Source organism: Euprymna scolopes, chromosome 2, assembly GCF_053919585.1.
Source record: "Euprymna scolopes isolate OS-2025 chromosome 2, ASM5391958v1, whole genome shotgun sequence".
NCBI lineage: Eukaryota > Metazoa > Mollusca > Cephalopoda > Sepiida > Sepiolidae > Euprymna > Euprymna scolopes.
Window position 1 is genome coordinate 34,280,134 of NC_136483.1, and position 15,541 is coordinate 34,295,674.

Sequence of the window (15,541 nt, forward strand, 5' to 3'; positions counted from 1 at the left end):
CTTCCAGGCCTTGATAAGTGGTGACCATTGTGTAAAAAAAAAAAAGATATGCATACTCGCATACCCAAGCGGTTTGACAAGATATTCAAAGGTGTATAATGAAGCCTCTCCACAGGCACCACCAATTCTGACAAATTCCCCTGTCACATCTGTGAACGATACAAGAGTGAAACTGGGTTGAAGAGCCATCTATGTGCACATGGATGCTAGACATCAACCTGAAGAGATGGCAAACTTTTGTCAAGTGGCAATCATTATATATATATTATTATATATATATTATCATTATATATAGATTACTGTTTTAAAAAATAATAAATAAATAAAAATGTTATATACGTCCAAATTAAAAAGGGCGACTTTCTAAGTAAATAAAAAAATGAGCTCCGAGGCGGAGCCAATATTTAACCATATGTCTCGCTTGAAAAAAAAAAAAAAACAACAACAAAATCTAAATTTATAAGCGATAAAAATAAACAGTATAATTAATCTAGGGATTTAAGCCTAACGGTTAAGGCACCGGACTGTGGTAAACATGGTCTGAGGTTCGATCTCTAGAAACAGTTGAACTACGCTGACGAGAGGTAATGACCTTGAAACACGCGTGTACGTAGATTACTGTTTTAAAAAATAATAAATAAATAAAAATGTTATATAAGTCAAAATTAAAAAGGGCGACTTTCTAAGTAAATAAAAAAATGAGCTCCGAGGCAGAGCCAATATTTAACCATATGTATCGCTTGAAAAAAAAACAAAAAACAACAATAACAATATATATATATATATATATATATATATATATATATATATATATATAACATTTTTCAAATGGTCATGCTAATTGTAATAAAATAAATTATGGTCACAAACTGGTTGGGAAAGGGCTGAAGGCTGATTGGTTGTCAGCTAAAAAGAGATCAAACCTGATTGGTTAATTATCATTTAATTAGAGATAATGACTTTCTGCTTTATTTGGGTCAATTTGCATCAAAGACAATTCACAAGAAGCCCTCGACTGGTTGTATCCATGGAGATTATTAACCATTTCAAAATTAATGGAAAATTTGATGGCACATCTTTAAGAAAATCAGTTTAGTTTTTTTAATTTCACAATTTTGCTGTATAATTAAGTTTTGTGGTTATTCCTGTAATTATGTGAATTATCTATCGAAAAAATTAAAATATTTCTGCTTCTACAATTTGCTATAAGTAAAGCTTTTTTATATTTATTATTAAAATTGTTTCATGAAATATGTAAGAACAAAAGAATGGATGGAAATTATGTTTTGTAAAAACAATTAAAAAAAAGAATGATTTAAAAAGACTGCAGGTTGACATCATACTTGAAAATCACTCAAGTGAATCTGTTCAATGCAATAAGGTTAAAAAATGTTTTCTTGTTCTAGAAGCAAAGACAGAGGGATTGTTTAAAATGAAAATAAAAATCCATAATTCATAATTCAGTAATTCGTTTACAGAAATGCGAGAAAGTGACAATTTCGTAATTATAAACTGTTGAAAATTAAGGGAAGTTAAAAGGATGTCTTTGAGAGAAAGCAGGATAAATAAAGACCTGGCCAGAAGTAGGTTAGTTTGGAAGTTCATTCATCAATGTGGTCCAAATGCATGCCAGCATGTAAAATGGATGTTAAACCAAACATGATTTTAAAATTCCAAGAAGGTCTCGACAAAGCTGAAAAATAAACTTGGAGAAGAGCAGAAAGTACAAGGGTTGAATTATTTTGAAAATAGAAACCACGCTAGAGATAACATGTAAGGTAACCATTTTCAGTTTGTTTATTTGAACAGACGATCTATTGTTAAGGTTTTACAATAGCAATTGCCTTGAAAATTTATCGTTTCGAAAGAATTTGGTTGCATAAAGATATCTGTAGAAATAAGCCAATCCAGAATGAGTATTGAAGTGTAACTAAGAACCAATCATTGAGCAGAAAGGTGTGATTACAGAGCGCATTCAGGCATGTCTAATCATTATACTATGGATAGCTAATTAGCAAGTGGTTACCATGGTTATCTATTTCACCCTGCAGGTCCAGCCTCGTAGATCTAAAATGTCAATCATATTAATCTATATAATAACTGTATAAGATCCATTCTTCTGGTTCGTCTATTTCCATAAGTTTCAAATATATATCATGTCTTTTTACACATTATTGGATGTACCGAAAAGAGGAAACACTTAGCTTTATGCTAAGCATTTAACTATGTATGACTTTAAAAGCTTTTGCTACCCAAAACAGAATAGAAAGTGGACCTTGGATTTACTTTTAATAGCTTAATAACTCTCACTTCCCTTATTCTGTCCTAAGGTCCTCACATTCCATGTGCAAGGTTTCTGACAGAAGGGGAAGAACTGTCGTTTTCCAGGTGAGAATCTATTCACCTAACACTTATTGTTGGCCAGTTTTAGACCTTGAACTGATATATATATATATATATATATATATATATATATATATAGATAGATATGTGTGTGTGTGTGTGTGTGTGTATATATATATATTATTTTTGCTTCTTATATCCAATTACTTCATGTTTTGTCTGGAGTGATTTTCATTTGCTGTCCAAAATAAAACTTTAATAGTAGAGTTTCTCTTTGTATGAAATGACTCTGAAAAACAAAGACGAGATGGATACAAAACATGAACAAACTCCTAACTATACATGATAAACTGACTAAATGCCACTAAATTTGCTGATTCTTAAATCTAAACTATTCTTTTATATATTAAGCACTAGAATGCAGAGCAAAAGTTAAAAATTATGACTACTGCTCAGTCAGTCTATTCTTGACCATTGTGTTTGTAATTAGTCAAGGTCTTGTTTCTGCACCCAACCACTTTCTGTTCCTCAATTTTGTAAAGAACACACATCAACCGTTGCCGTTTATCTCATCATCTGTTTTGTCACCACAACTAGATTTTACTACTGTTTTTTTTTACCCTACTTTTTAGATCATTTAATGCCAAAACACACATTTAGCTGAATACAATCCTATTACTTGACCCATATTTTGGGTTCATACTTTACCTAATGGTATTAATATGTAATTAAGCACACAAAGGAATAGGGTAGATATTTGAACTTGGCATAAAAGATTACATGATCAGTGATATCCACACTAATGTAATTAACAATTTATATAAACAGAATGAACAAACCTGGCTTAAAGCGATTGTGTTTGTGAACGAGAAGTAGATAAAAAATTAATGTATATTGTATAAAAATAATATAACATTTATAAAGTTTGTATTTAAATTGAGAGTTTGTTGTAAAACTTGCAAATGAAGAAAATTACAAAAGTCTAAAAAGAACCTTGAAAGAATAAACTGAAAACATATTCAAAAAACTATAATTTCAAAATGTATTTAATATTACTATTATGAAATTCTATGTATTGTGTGGCCTACTGCAGTTTCATGCTATAACAATCCACAGTCTACATCCCGCTATCATTCACATCCCTTCCCCCAGTCACATCTTCCTCCTTCCTCTCATTATTCTCATCTTCTTCGCCCCCCCCCCTTTCTTTCACTTTCTATCATCCTCTCTCATTCCTACTTTAACACTAATTTTCTTACAATCTAATTTCAAATGGCTGAGACATTCCAAAATTTATTGGAAAGCTGAACAAGATAAAAATCTCTTCTTTCTGTTGCCTGCAAACTCAAACTGTAACAATCAATATGAAGAACGTTTCTTCATTACAGTCAAGAGATAATTAACTTTGATCTGCTTTGCTTTCTAACAAGAAAAAAAAAACTAGCAGAAATAAAAACAGATAAAAAATACTCATGAGAACCTAGAATTCTTCACAAAAGAGAAAAAAAATGTGACAAAAGAGGAGCCACACATAATCATCAAAAAGTTCAAAATATTTTCGATAAGTTGACATTAGATCCAATCTTAAAATGACCTGAAATTTGTAAAAACTGTGATGAAATAAAAACCTAGCAAAAATCAAGCTTATTTCATGAAAATTTTAGTTGGAAAAAAAGAAAACGTAATATTATTAAGTTTTATTTTTAAAGTAATCTTTGGATAGAGTGAATAGAATTTATTTTTAGACTTTTGGGAAAAAAATTGATAATGTAGAGTTTTCTTATTTAAATTAATTTAAAACATAAAAAAATATTTGAATTCCTTACTCAATTCTAATGATTATTTAATATATAATGTAGAGTATGCACTGCTCCTTGGGTGTTCAGATTTTTTTATTTTTTTTTTAATGCAAGGTAGATAGTTAATTCTGTTTTGCAAGTAAATTATAGCGAATATATAATCAGTATCCTTAAAGACAAATTGTGATTTCAATAATCAATCTTGATCAATATTTTATTTTTGAATAGCAGACTACTCTGCATTGGCCAGTCGTAAAGTAATGTTAAATATATTTTAATTTATGCAGATTTCATATTTATAATTAGAGAGCCAATCCTCTATTGATTATTATATTATCTCCATATATAATATTTTGATTGCAGAAATTCCCCTTGAGACGAAAGTACTATAGGTTTGTAACAGATGTCACATACAAATTTATTATGTCTAGACTATTCGCCACTATCTTGTGTAACTTTAGAACATTTTAGACATATTTAGTCGTTATAATAAAATCCCACAGTTCATCCTAGGAGCAACACTATCACAATCATCTTTTGAGGAAGTAATTCCTATTTTTCCCTCTAAATATCAAGTCCTACTGCCTCCAGTCAAGACCAGGAGGAAATATACATATTATACATATCTTGTGCTTGCACTCTTCATAACTGGATCATAAACTCAGACATAACATAATCTTTCCCCTTTTGCCTTACAAAAATAATGAAGTCTCCCCAGACTAATTCTGCCCATTCTGATTGGCTGAGCTCTGCCCATTCCTATATTCTGGATTAACAGTATTTGCATGCTAAACGAACACTAATGTACCATTCAAATATGGCATTGCAATGATACCTACTTTTGTCCTTTGAGTAAATTGCTGTATTGATTTTCTTATATTTTACCAATATCTACACCAGTTTTCTCCCCACCTCTCTCTCTTGCTTGTTTTTCACATTTCTTTTTATGTCGACGAAAAAAAAATTACACGCCGATGCCAAAGAAAAAAAAAAGAAATCATTTCACGGCGTCAACATTATCTATAACAATTTTTATCTCCTCTCTCTCTTGCTTTATACATTTCTTATGCCAAAAAAACACCCCCAAACATTTACAGTGTCAACACTAACCCTAACCTGTCAACACTATCTACAACAGTTTACATTTCTCCCCTCTTTTTCTCTGTATATATTCTTCCCAACTCTCCTTCTATCTCTCTGACTTAAACTATTTTCTGTATTAATTAACTTACAAATATTTTTCTATAAATGGGGAGGGGGGGGGAATTGCCACACTAATTCCTTTAAAAAAAAAAAAAAAAAAAAAAATGAATTTTGTCTTTTTTGTGGTGGTGGGGGTTCCATTTATACAACCTGCCACAGCAATGCATAGCCGATACGGCTAGTATCCAATATATAGTAGTTACCCCCCACCACCACCATCAAACCCGGCTGTAAAACACATTTAAATATTTTTAATTTATGCAGATTTCATATTGTTATAGAGCTAATTCTCTTGATTATTAATACTGTACCCAATATATAGTAATAATTTCAGTTTTTTTTTTTTAAAGAATAACTTGGATGCCATCAGCTTTTCAACTGATAAAAAGGATTTTGGGGAATTTTAAATTTTGACTTGAAATGATGTATTTTCAAATAAGTTTTCGTTATAATATCTTTACTTTATATATCATTTTAAAGAGCGTTTTTCGCTCTATCTAATCGTTTGAATCACAATTGTTTTGAAACAATTGTCTTTTCAGAATGTCGAATACAAGATGGGAAAAAAAGCAATTTCGCACAATTTTCTTATTTCAATTACAGCTAGGCCAAAAAGTTGCTTAAACAGTTTGTGATAACTAAGCATTTGACTCAGGAACCACTACTGAATGCACAGCACAATGGCGGTTTAAGAAATTGTGTGGCAGCGACAAGAGTCTTAAAGATGAGCATAGTGGTTGACCATCAGATGTTGACAATGATCAATTAAGAGGCTTAGTCAAAGCCAATCCACGCACAACTGTTCAAGAACTTGATTCTGAATTAGACATAACGTACAGGACGATCTCTAACTACCTAAGAGATTGGAAAGACAAAAAAAACTTGATAAATGGGTGCCTCACGAAGTGAACAACAGCCAAAAGAAATGCAGTTATAAAGTGTCATCTTTCTTTCTTTTACTCAACAGGAATGACCTGTTCTCGACAGAGTTGTGACTTGCAATAAAAAGGTTTGTTTTTTTTACCACAACCGGTGATGCTCAGCTCAGCGGTTAGACACCAATGAAGCTTCACAACACTTCCCGAAGCCAGAGTTGCACCAGAAGAAGGTGATGCTGACTGCTTGGTGGTTTGCAACCGATCTCATCTATTAGTTTTTTGAATGCAAGTGAAACCATTACTGCGGAAAAGTACTGTCAACAAATGGATGAAATGCATCAGAAACTTTAAAAAACACCCAGCATTAGTCAACAGAAAAGGCCTGATTCTCCTCCACCACAATGACTCACCACACGTTGCTAAACCGACCCTGCAAAAGTTAAACAAATTGAGCTACAAAACTTTGCTGCATCCACCATACCCTCCCGACTTACCAACTACCACTTTTTCAAGTAGTTCGACAACTTTCTGCATAAGAAATGCTTCAAAAACCCTAAGCGATATCAAAAATGCCTTCAGCGACTTCATTGCCACCAGAAAGCAAGATTTTTATGTTTCTGGCATAAAAACACTTGTTCTACATTGGCAAATACATGTTGATTCTGATGATGCTTATTTCGATAAATAAATTTTTGTTTGAGCAGAGATATGGTCACTTGAATTTAAAAGTTAAAAACCACAAGAACTTTCTTGTCAATCTGATAGAATCGAAACCAAAACATCTAGCACTAGTCATTACTGTTTGAGCTATCATCAGATGGATAAAAAAATGTTAAAATTAAAGCGTCTTACATATAAATGTATACTTGCACATGCATTGAAGAGAACTTTAAGTGTACTTACTCCAGCCATGTACAATTTTTTTTTTTAATCTGACCCATTAGCAAATTCCATATTTTTTATAAATTGAGATAATTTTCCTGGAAATATGTAAGCAAATATAATAAATTGGATGCCTATATATATATATATATATATATATATATATATATATATCTGTACTTAAATACCTAAATTTTTTTAGGAAACTAATTTTTGATTAAGTAGTGTTTACTTATTCAAATAATTGAAATAAAAATCCAATTTCAACAAATGTCATAAAATATCAATCTTGTTCATTCTATTCATCGATTTCAATTCTTTCATAATATTGTTTATCATTTTAACTGACAATTCTCCCCTTTAATTATATCCTGACTTGATTGGTGAGTAATTAAAGCAAAAATAACTTTGAAAATTTGATTGAACAGATAATTCTTAATTTAAATAATTGTTTAATAACATTTGAATAAAAAATGGTTGCTGACACCAGGTTAAATATTTCCTTTTTAGATCTCTTCTAAAACCTTTTTCTTTTCTTAGCAAAATGTATTGTTTTCATCTATTTTTAGTAAATGTTGTTAAAAGGGAGAATTATTCCATTAAGTTACAACCAAATTTACAGAATGCAAATTAATCAATTATTCCTAAAGTAGTTTATTATTAAAAATTATTTTCAAGGAAACATAAAAAAAATGAAATTGAAATAAACACAAATTAAAAAAATGTTTGTAACAAAACACTGCAATTATTCAATTTAACTTTCAATTTTAATTAAAAAATGAAATGATTGAGAAAATAAACAAGCTTACTAAAGATAGCTTTTTTTTACAATTTTTTTATTTTATATAGTTTATAAATTTTCATAAAAAGTATCTTCACTCAGGCAATGTTAGATAGAGACAGCTATTAGATATAATTATGGAAATTAACAAAATTTAATGAATAATTGGTTTACATTGTATATTAATGTATAAATTAAGTTGTTTTCTTTAATTACATCAGTTATTTATGGCATTCTATTACTATTTTTTCCTGTATTCGCCTCCTCCACTCCCTTTGCCTCTATTCTCTTCCTCCTCTCATTCTTCCACTACCCCTTCTATTCTCCTCCTCCATGCTTCTATTCTTCTCCACTACTCCCTGGCTCTATTCTCCTCATCTACCACTTACTCCACCCCATGTCTATTCTTCACCTTTTCCTTCGCTTCCTCCCTCACTTCCCCAGTGCTTCTATTCCCCTCCTCCACCTCTTCTCCTCTCATTCACCCTTCCCCCTATCATGTAAACATTCAATGTGCAACCAACCACGATTATCAAAGTTATAATATTATATAGAGTGAGAAAATTGATTTGTATAAAGCTGTCATCTTAGAATCACGTCAATCATAATCTGATTATTATTGTCTTAAATTAAAATAAACAAAAGAGTATTGACTGCATGTGTTGAACATCAATTCTCATTCAAACTCACTATCAAAAATAAACCGATTTCTTTTCATTGCCACCAATTCAATTGCTATTCAGATCTGTCTTCGTTGGTCTATATTCAAGCAAAGATGGAAACAACAGAAGCCACAAAAATACACATCTGCTCAAGATCCTGGCTGGAGGAGTTTACCTCCCTCCCCCCAATATATGCACTATCATGTGACTGTTTTGCTAGTGCACTGCCACTTCATGTTCACATTCTGGTTAAATTAAAACATGGCCGATTCAAATAGATCAGGGGAGGGGGGTATCCAAAACTTTTACACTACTGAAATAAACTACTAGTGGGTTGCATGTTTGTAATATAGACGAATAACAGGTGGCTTGCTGTGGGAAAAGTGTTTAACCAAGGCAAGAGAAACCACAAGAAATTGGAAATATGGTTGATCTGGTGGTCTGACCACACAGAATTTCATTTCTCCACTTGGAAAAGTCGTCTCTTTTTAAACAGAGGTTCATGCTAAGAGCAAAGTACTTGAAATAAATCTTACCCAGTTAGATACGAGATATTATGAGACACTTATTTTTATGTCCATAGATTGGCAGTAGACTATTTTTTTTTTTTTCGGATGGATAATTGGGTGATCTGTAACTAAGGACCAAACAAGGAAGGGTAGTTAGTTGGTTTTGTGAGTGAATAATGATCAAGTGAGGTTTGTGTGTGTATCAAAGAGATGAACTTTTGGGCTCTTGCCTTATGGATTGTGTTCAATTAAACTTGTGGTTTGATTTGGTTGGGTCAAGAATTCTCATTTGAAAGTGTTGTCCAGTAGAAAAACGTGTATCATTGTAATGCACCCTCCCCCAATCTTTGTTACCTGATAAAACTGCAGTTGAAATTTTGTTGGGAGAGAGAATCCTTCTGCTAATGGCAGAGACCATACAATTGACACTGTAACAGTGACAGAAATGAGTGCCAACTTCAGACTAGCATGATGAGTAGGCAATAATGGCCTGTGCAGTGAGCGCACACAGATGCACATTAAAAATCTAATTGTAAAAATAATTTAAAAATCCAGTAAAGTATAAATCTTACCTTAATCACAAATGTGTTTTCACGGTCAGGCATTTCTAGAGCTGTAGTCTCCCTGATTTCAGTAATTAAACACAGGGGTACTGTCCGAGGTTTGAAAGACTGAAAACAAAGAAAGAAAAACTTAAATAACTCTTTTTCAACAGCACCAAAATAAAGAAGGGGGGGGGGCAACATAAAGTCATATTGAGAACTCTAACTAGGAATATCTTAGACAACTGCAAGGTACAGTCACAAGAATGTCCATAGACACCCCTTCTCCCTTTTTTGATTGACCTTGTGCCTAATTTTTCTTTGGTTATTTTGAAATAAAATTAATCAAAGCATAATATTAAATTAGATTGTTATTCATGAAATAAGTATTTTTGTGTAAATGAAAATGTTATATATAACAAGTAAAATATACAATAAAATATTCAAATAAACTTCCAATATATATATATATTTTTAATTATGAACTGTTGTATCAATCGCTAAAAATCATTACTATCAGGCTTGTCAAGTACGTTTTGAAACGAGCTGGACTCTGAAGAATGCTGAGATTCTGTAAAAAAAATTGTAACGAGTGTGAACATTACTTGCCTTAAAAGCGCCCACATATCTGTCTTGTAGGATACAACTGCTTAATAATAGAAAGAAAAAAAATGATGACACCCAGTTGATTTTATCTCCAAAAGATCGCATGAACTTATGCAAATTCCTGCTGATTTTATGCAAATTAAACGATCTTTGGTTGCATATAAGTAAGCTGCTTGAAGAACAAGAGAGTTCATTTTTGAGGAAGGCAAGCTGTGCACACAGGTGACACTGAGGCGTGACATTATTTGAAGCTGAGAGAACACATTGAAATTCAAAGGTGGTGCAAATTATGGTGTCAATGAAAAGAGGTACTGTCTATTTATTTAGAACATAAGTTCAGATTTTTAAATCTCAGAACAATCATCAGACAGTCTGCATATTGGAAGACTTTAAAATAAGGAGTCATCTAAATATTTTGAAATTTTACAAGTTTGAACCCAACCTGAAACCTTCCAACTTCACAACCTTGATTAGCATTTGTTATGTTTTTGAAGAAATAAGAACAGGCTTTTTCAGTCTTTGACAGACTATGAATACCCATGTAAGGGTGCCAATTTTTGTAGGAGGAGGAGCACAATGTTCAACCACACCTCTCCTGGGTCGACATTGTTTAATACTAATGGCAAGTGAAGTGTATGTACAGGACGACTGGAAACAAATGCAGAGATAAGCGGAGAGCACATACAGTGCCTAGAATTCCCATAATGGTCACCCATCTGGTACTAACCAGGCTCAACGTTGCTTAACTTCGGTGATCTGACAAGAACTGGTGTCAACGCAATTATGCAGTATTCAAGAAATAGATCACTTTTTACTATTAATTGTACTAAGTATATGAATGTTTTCTTTAAAATCAACATAAATTTAATTGGTAAAATAAAAAAAATAAAAATACAGTGTGAATTATGTTTTCATTACATAATTACTTTCCTAACACACAACTCTTATCTCATAAATGCTAAAAGGAAAAAAAAAAAAAATCTCCTACACCATGTCATAATTTCAGTCTTTATCATAATTGGTATATCAGTCCCAGGAAATGGGTTGTCCAGTGAAACCATACTTGTGGTATCATCTGTTGTGACCATGTAAGGTTGCATGCAATAGAAATCCCTATTGTAAATGGCAGAGATGAAACAGAAGGTCTGGGTCGCAAAGAAAGTTGTAGCAGGTCTTTTCAGGTCTGTTGACTGACTGGAGCCAACCCTTTGCTGTTTGTAATACCCACATTAATAGTATCGCACCAGTTTGTACAACTGACAACCAGTTGTTCATTAAGATAATAGTGCAAGTCTCTTCAGGTACCTCTCGCAGGTGTCCGAGTTGGAGTGAGGGATTTCTCACATTCTGGGCCAACTGTTCGTTCTAAATCGTTCAGCAGCTTCCCATCCCCATGTAGCAAATATGCCATGGGTTTAAATTTTTCAGAGGACGATTGATAATTCATATTATTTAGATTATTTCATCGTGTGTGTTATTTTCACATTTTGGACGATGTAACCTCTTAACTTCTTCAGATGTATCTTGTTGAACTCTGGAAATTGCACAGTATTTACTTGCGTCTTCAAGAACCTGTAGTGTAACAGATAAGGTACTTGGTAAATTTAGTTGTAAGTGACACTCTTCTGGAGGTGGAAGATTCAATCCTCAGAATTGCAAATTACTTAGGACTCCTACTCGGTCATGACTAATGGAAAGAGAGAATGCTACGCCCATGGATTAAATAAAAGGTTCTATTCAAAATTCTGTGAAGATTTCTGAGGTCAACAAGTGACAGAAAAGAAAGGAAGTTACATCAGCTGAAACATGAAAATAACATTCAAGATGAGGACAGTAGTCTGAAGAATCCAAATAATATGGATGCTCAACCATGTTAAGCAGCATGGCAACATGGAAAACTTTCCACTTTTAGAGAAAAAAGAAATTTTTATAAAGAAACAGACAATGAATATTAGATCATGCATGTGTGTAGAAATCTCGGAGTTTAGCATTGTGAGAAGACACCAACCCTTCTCGAAAACAATAAAAGTTTGCAGAAACAATTATTAAATTGTTTATTTTATAATTAATGTTTTCCACATATTTTTCATGGACTCTGAAATCATTTAAAATTAAAATCTCGAATTTATATGAAGTCAGTTTATAAAATACAACTTTTATATTCTTAATTAACCATAAAACAGAGTTCAGTTCAATGACTCATGCAAGGCTGTGTACAAAGTGCAACAATAAAAATAAATTGATACAAAACCTCTATACAATTTCCAACACTCATTCTTAAATATAGCCTCAGGAATCGAAATTAAAGTCATTTGCATGCAAAGTGAGTACTCTGGGATAGCAAAGATTTGCTTGGTCTGTTTTAGTCAATAAACTTTCTTGTATGTAGTGTGGTAGCTCAGGTGACAGGGTACTCACCTTGTATGCAAGTGACTCTGATTTCAAATCCAGAGTTCGTATGAGCTTATAAGGAGAAGGGGGACAAAACATGTCTAGGACTTCCGGTCTGGCTTTCATGGTTTGCGGGAGCTGCAGTATTGTTTGATTGTGGAAATAATTATATATCATCTCGCATAAAAAAAAATCTAATATATATCGCCAGTTTTTCACAGTGCATCATTCAACTCCTACTTGAACATGCCCTGGGAATAAGGCAAAACTTTTGTAATACATATAAGATATTAACATTTTTGATTTTCACACAAAACAGATAAAAATCAAAAAAAGTATAATTAAACAGAAACTTATCTTTAATAAAATTTATTTGAATGAAAAATGCTGCCTAAGTACAGACAATATACATGTGTATGTCTATAATACAAGAACACTACACTGTGATACCAATATAAAATAATTAAATTCTAGAAGCCATCTACATTAAAATTAGATATCCCCACAATAAATAAGATTAATTACAAAACCAGTCACTACATTTTAAAGTGTCTAGCTTATTAATTATCACTAACAAAATAATACCCATTAAACATCTATTTGAATTATTCAAGTCAATGAAATTTTGTGTTGGGAGTAGAAAGAGTATTAATAGTTGAAAAATAGGACGAGTGTGGGAGGATAAAAATGACTTGGAAAGGTGTATTTTGGAAGTGTTAGAGGTGGTTTAGAAAATCTTGCTCAAGAGTGCCAGAAATGTGTTCAGTGCTGTGCCTTAGACCGGTTTTGTTTGTAGACCAGCTTTAATTCATTACTGTTGTGAGAGGAGGCCACCTTTTTTTTTTCTTTTTTTTTTAAATATTTTTAAAAGTGTTTTCGTTTTGGGTAGTCTGCAAACTATCAAGTATTGGCCGCTATGCAATGATTTTGAAACTTTTACTGTTGAGTGACTTCTGCACTAAATCATAAGTTAATCCCCCCCCTCCACCCTCTTCCTGTTGCCCTAATTTTTAAAACCTGTTTCCTGATGGTGTTCCCTAACCATAAATATCCTGGTCATTTTTACCTATGCACCAAACATGTGTCTCCTAACTAGTTAACTGAGTTTTAGTCCTTCACCATAATTTCTTAAAAGTCTACAAGGTAGCATAACTTGAAAGCACAATTTGAAATTATCTCTTTATAACATTCAACCAATTTCAAGTACACATGTTAGGATAATTCTGTCAATGAAGTACATTATGTAAAAATAAAAATAAATTATTAATAAGATTTTCTTCCATCTAATAGTTGTGTTCAATTTCTAGATCTTGTTCAAACGATCATGAAGAATCCCCTAAAACTTTAAATGAGATTCAAACCATTCAGACAATTATATATATATATATATATATATATATATATATATATATATATATATACATACACACACACACACACTTTTTTCCCCTCAAACAAGGCATATTGCAACTCGGCACATACAAGGCTACTATTTGGGTTTAGCATTGTGTCTAATGGAACTGAAGAATTGAACAGCGAGACATCTGTTCACATTACATTTAAACTTCTGTGGGTTAGTAAAGTCTGACAAGTAGGATACAGGGAGGGAATTCCAAAGTCTATCAGTCCGAAGTTCCAATTCTCAAAATTGGAACAAATTTTTATTGTTTACTCCTTGTTACTTACTTGTTTAAAAACTTACTTGTTTAAAAACACTTCTTTTTACATTCTAAATCGTATAGAACCCATTTTTTATTCATTGACTTCGCCATTGCATTTTGGCATCTTCGGCATTCAAAATGCTCAAAAAGAGTGATATTGTGATCTACAATTTTTTGTTGGACGCCATACAGTTGGTGTTGTTTGTGTGTAGTCAGTGTTTAATTGATGATTAGTCCAGTACAATTTCGGATCCATATATTTTATTGTTTTTGTTATAGTTGTATGTCGGGTTGTGTTTGTGCTGTGGAGACTTCTACTGGAAATACTTCTACAGTTACATTATGTTTCATAATGCAAATTTGAAATAAATTATAAATAACAAATCTATCAACTTAATATAAGCTTCAAATTTTCTGTTCAAAAACGTTTATTTAAAACAGGTCAAAGAAGACGTTTGCTTTATTTTATTTGTTTGTAAATTATTAAAAAAATGTCTATTTCCTAGAGTCTGTGCGAAATAAGATTAAAAATAAAAATGTTTATATATCTTCTTTTTTTTTTTGCATATCTGTAACAAAATTCCAGTTTACAAAATAAGATATTGCTGTAAGCTCTTTTATATAAATCCATAATCTGCATAAAAAATATAGAAATTTTAAACATTTAATTTTTATATCATTTAATTTTGTTGCCATTATAAAATAACTAGTAGTGAGAACATAAGATATATATATATATATATGTAAACAAAGAAATACAATTAAAAGCAAGACAGAATCTATAAAATAAGATACTAGTAGATTATTCTGTCTCGCTTTTAATTGTATTTCTTTGTTTACATATGTACACTTCTCTCTATATATGGATCATATAAAGTGTCTATATGGATCATATAACGTGCAAAGGTATTTATATTTTGGGACATGTTTATAGATAAAATTATAGGCAAACATATTGATATGAATATCTACATGTATTTTAATAATAGAAAGAGAACTTTTCTTTTTACAACCTCGTAACTCTCACTTCCCTTATTTTGTCCTCAGATTCCATGAGCGATGTTTCAGACAAAGAATGAAGAATTGCCGTTTTCTCGATTGGAATTCATCTATAAAACATTTATTGGCTAGATTTTGACCTTGATGTGGCATTTTTTTTTTTAAATTGTTTACATCAAGTGGCTTCATGCCTTGTCTGGAACAATTTCTATAATAAGAATCGTGTCAACTTCAATCTTTCCTTCTGCAAATCGCTTGGGTGTAAAATAAAAACATGACCTGCTC

General features: G+C 31.9%; 1 protein-coding gene across 4 annotated transcripts in view; it reads right to left on the bottom strand.

The window, feature by feature from the left end:
• LOC145290788 (uncharacterized) overlaps nucleotides 1-15,541 on the bottom strand; it is a 387,010-nt gene that overhangs the window by 195,229 nt on the left and 176,240 nt on the right. For all 4 annotated transcript variants that reach the window (XM_080136515.1, XM_080136516.1, XM_080136514.1 and 1 more), the window contains exon 3: nucleotides 9,630-9,728. In XM_080136515.1, the coding sequence (XP_079992641.1) occupies nucleotides 9,630-9,728 (99 nt within the window). The remainder of the gene's footprint in view (nucleotides 1-9,629; nucleotides 9,729-15,541) is intronic.